This window comes from Mandrillus leucophaeus, unplaced genomic scaffold (genome assembly GCF_000951045.1).
Source record: "Mandrillus leucophaeus isolate KB7577 unplaced genomic scaffold, Mleu.le_1.0 Scaffold93, whole genome shotgun sequence".
NCBI classification, from domain to species: domain Eukaryota; kingdom Metazoa; phylum Chordata; class Mammalia; order Primates; family Cercopithecidae; genus Mandrillus; species Mandrillus leucophaeus.
Window position 1 is genome coordinate 4584108 of NW_012110141.1, and position 3398 is coordinate 4587505.

At 41.1% G+C, this 3398-nt stretch overlaps 1 protein-coding gene across 27 annotated transcripts in view; it reads right to left on the bottom strand.

Annotated features, from left to right (window-relative positions):
* TRPM3 (transient receptor potential cation channel, subfamily M, member 3) overlaps positions 1-3398 on the bottom strand; it is a 990741-nt gene that overhangs the window by 245467 nt on the left and 741876 nt on the right. For all 27 annotated transcript variants that reach the window (XM_011970184.1, XM_011970182.1, XM_011970181.1 and 24 more), the window contains one exon: positions 1248-1371. In XM_011970184.1, coding sequence (XP_011825574.1) covers positions 1248-1371 — 124 coding nt within the window. The remainder of the gene's footprint in view (positions 1-1247; positions 1372-3398) is intronic.

Here is a 3398-nt window from a genome sequence, read left to right on the forward strand (position 1 = left end):
CAGTGTCTCTTTGGACAGAGGAAGTATGTGAGCTGCAACACTATGAGCTAACCACATCTGGGATGGGAGGATGTCACACGGGGGTGGTACCTTCATGCGTAGTAGAGTTCTCCTGGAATGACAGCAGTCATGACTGGGTGCCCCATCCGCTCACTGGCTTCTATACATGGGGCAGCCAGACTATGTACCTAGGTATTGTCCTATTCTTCTCATCTTCACTCATCTCATCCCAAACCTGGAAGCTGCTGAAAGGTTTCTCACAAAGACTGTGTGGATGCTTTCTGGAGATGAGTCTTGCCCACTCTGATCAATTCCTTTTTTTTTCTCCTAAATGTTTTGCTATCTCTCTCAGCAGTTGGTTTTAACTGACCTTTGAGAATAGTCTCTCTGACTGAGGTCTGGGGGCATCTACCCAGAGTGGGTGATCCACTGCATTGGCTTCAATGAAACACTTTCTGAATAAAAATACTTCATACAGACGTTAAACGTCACTGACTTTGAGTCTTAGCTCCTCGTTTACTGATCAAATGAGCTGAGTTTCCTCATCTGTAAGATGAGGGTAATAATTGTACGTCTCTCATCAGGACAGTTGCAAAGGTCACATGACTTTATATACATAAAGATCTTGTTTCCTGCCTGGCAGATAGCAAGTTCTTGTTAAATGTTTGAGTAAGCAGAGAACAAAATCACATGGTCTTGTTCATCCTAACGGAGTCACTGATTATGCCACATTTGTAAGACATTTTGCTCTGATTTTAGAAACACTTCAGTAGCTATAGATTCCTCCAGGATTTCTTGAGTATGTTTCTCCATTTTCTACCTGTACAGACTAGTCTAACAGCCTGGATCCTTTGTCATTAAAGCTGTTTGACACGAAGCACACCAGTGGTTCACGACTTATAAGCAAAATGAAACCCCAAACCTAAGAAGATCAAGCTGAAGCGTTTTCCAGGAGGAGACCAATTTTGTCACTTCAACTCATTTGGTCGAGGCAGTCAGAGCATTTGGATGAGCTCCAAAAGGAAATGATGCTAAAACTCTGCTGCACACACCTTATTAACTCCAAGGCAGTAAAAGCAGTGCCTTTTTTACTCAGGAGAGGAAGCTACTGGAGCCAATGGAGCCTGAGGGGAGTTGTAAGCTCGGCCAGAAAGAGAGAATGTCGCATGATTTGAGAAAACGTTGTGTGATTCAAGAAAATGACTGAAAATGTGGAGACAGCTGGCCACCCATGAGGAATTACCTACCAATTCCTTCTTCTTCATGCACTCCATAAGGATGATGAACAGATGCTGAGCTTGGGTTCGAGTGTATGTGAAAGTCTTCTGTATAGTCACCAACAGCTGGTCCCTCAAAGATTCATTTATCAGTCTGCAAATGAAAACAACGTCAAAAGCAGGTCAACCAACTCCTATTCAGCACATATTTCTGAGAAATACAGAGCTCAAGAGGGAATTATGAGGGTTTACTTTAGATAGGAGTTGCTTCTGTATGTTTCTCACAAAAGGTATCTCACCTGTGATAATTAAAAAAGCAAGGCATTTAAACACAAATCAATTTTACTATCTGAGAACCTAACAGAGTAAAGTAGAAAGATTGATTTAGATATTTTATTTTTCTGTTTTTCATATGGCATGTGTCTAATGCCCTCTTCCTCAAGTTTGCTTATCAAAAAATACCTTCAATTAATCATCTGCATCTTGTTGGTAAGAATTTGTTATAGTACTGTTCTTCACAGTACTATATAAATCTCCTAACAGTACTGCAGGAGATTTAAATTGCAGCATCATCTCTAATTGTGGAAATAAAGACAATATTTCATTAATAAGTTTTTGAACATCCGTAAGCAGAAATAAGAGTTATGTTTTCCCAAAAATCATTTCATGTAGGTGGCAGCCTGTCTGGCCTATGATTTAGGTATTCATTATTCATGTCAAGCTTTTGCTCTGTTACAGCGAACAGTAAGACAGTATCATGTTGGCTACCTGATTAAAAGATAGTTTTATGCTGTAGAAGAATACATGAAAACAGGAAAGAGGCATCATATCCAATCAATGCTCAATTATGTCTTGAATATGAATCAATCACAACTAATTTTTAACTTCTTTCTCATTACCCTGGTGAGAACAGGCCTTTCTCTACTAGCCATTAAATGGCAGGGAAGGAAAACTCACTTTATTAATAACAGATACTATTCAAAATCAGGAAGACAAAGCCGCTTTCAAGGACCAGTGGCACAATTACCATAATTTGCTTAGTATTTTACAGATTACAAATTGCTTTCATAATTAACGTATCAGCAACTCCTAAATAAAATAGTAAAATAAATCGTGATCTCAGTTGCTGATTACAGGAACCCTACAGACAAAGCGTTTGTTCTATTTCACAGGCGGGGCATTTTAGCCAGAAAGAGCCCAGTGTTTAAATTCATGCAGCAAATAAATGACAGAGTCATCAGAATCAGAACCTAGTTCTTCTGAATATTTGTCCAGGGCTCTTTCCACCACACCATGCTGCCTCTATTTACACCTAGTGGGTCACACCACTGCCTCTCTTCATCACTGTGGCTATTTGAGCAGGCAGTTGTGGAGTTTCCTTCAACATGAAAGCAAGACAAACTTTATTGCTTAAAAGAAGGCAAGATGGGGAGCTGGAGGATGTCTTCCGATCAGTGACCTGCTGTGCTCCAGTTTATGTGTGTTTCATCTGAACTCACTAGGTTGGATATTATGACGGCCCTGCTTTGAGGAAGGTGGCATTCCTCATGACAGAACTATACCAACAATCCTGGAAGGTCACTCAGCTGGACGAAGGATTGGGTCACCCCTTCCCCCACTCCTCCAGAGTGTATATTCTATATCAAGAATATACACATTAAGGCTGGGCGCTGTGGCTCCCACCTGTAATCCTAGGACTTTGGGAGGCTGAGGCAGGTGGCTCACTTGAGCCCAGGAGTTCGAGATCAGCCTGGGCAATACAGTGAGACCTTGTCTCTACAAAAAATTAAAAAGTTAGTTGGGCATGGTGGTGCATGCCTGTAGTCCCAGCTACTTGAGATGCTGAGGTGGGAGGATCACTTGAGCCAGGGAGGCAGTGAGCCAAGATCACACCACTGTACTTCAGCCTGGGTGACAGGGCCAGAACCTGTCTAAAAAAAATTTATTATTTCGAAAAAGAGGATGTTTGAACAAAATAATGCCAGATCTTCTCTTGAGATTATCTTAATTATACTGAATGACTCTGTGGTCTTAGCTGTGGACCAGATTGAAGTCATTTATTCATTCATTCATTCATTTGTTTAGTCATTCAACAAATGCATAGTGAATGTCTACTTAGTGCCACACACCAGCATGTGCCAGGATCAGAGGAGCTATATATGCACTCCCAGCCTTCAATGA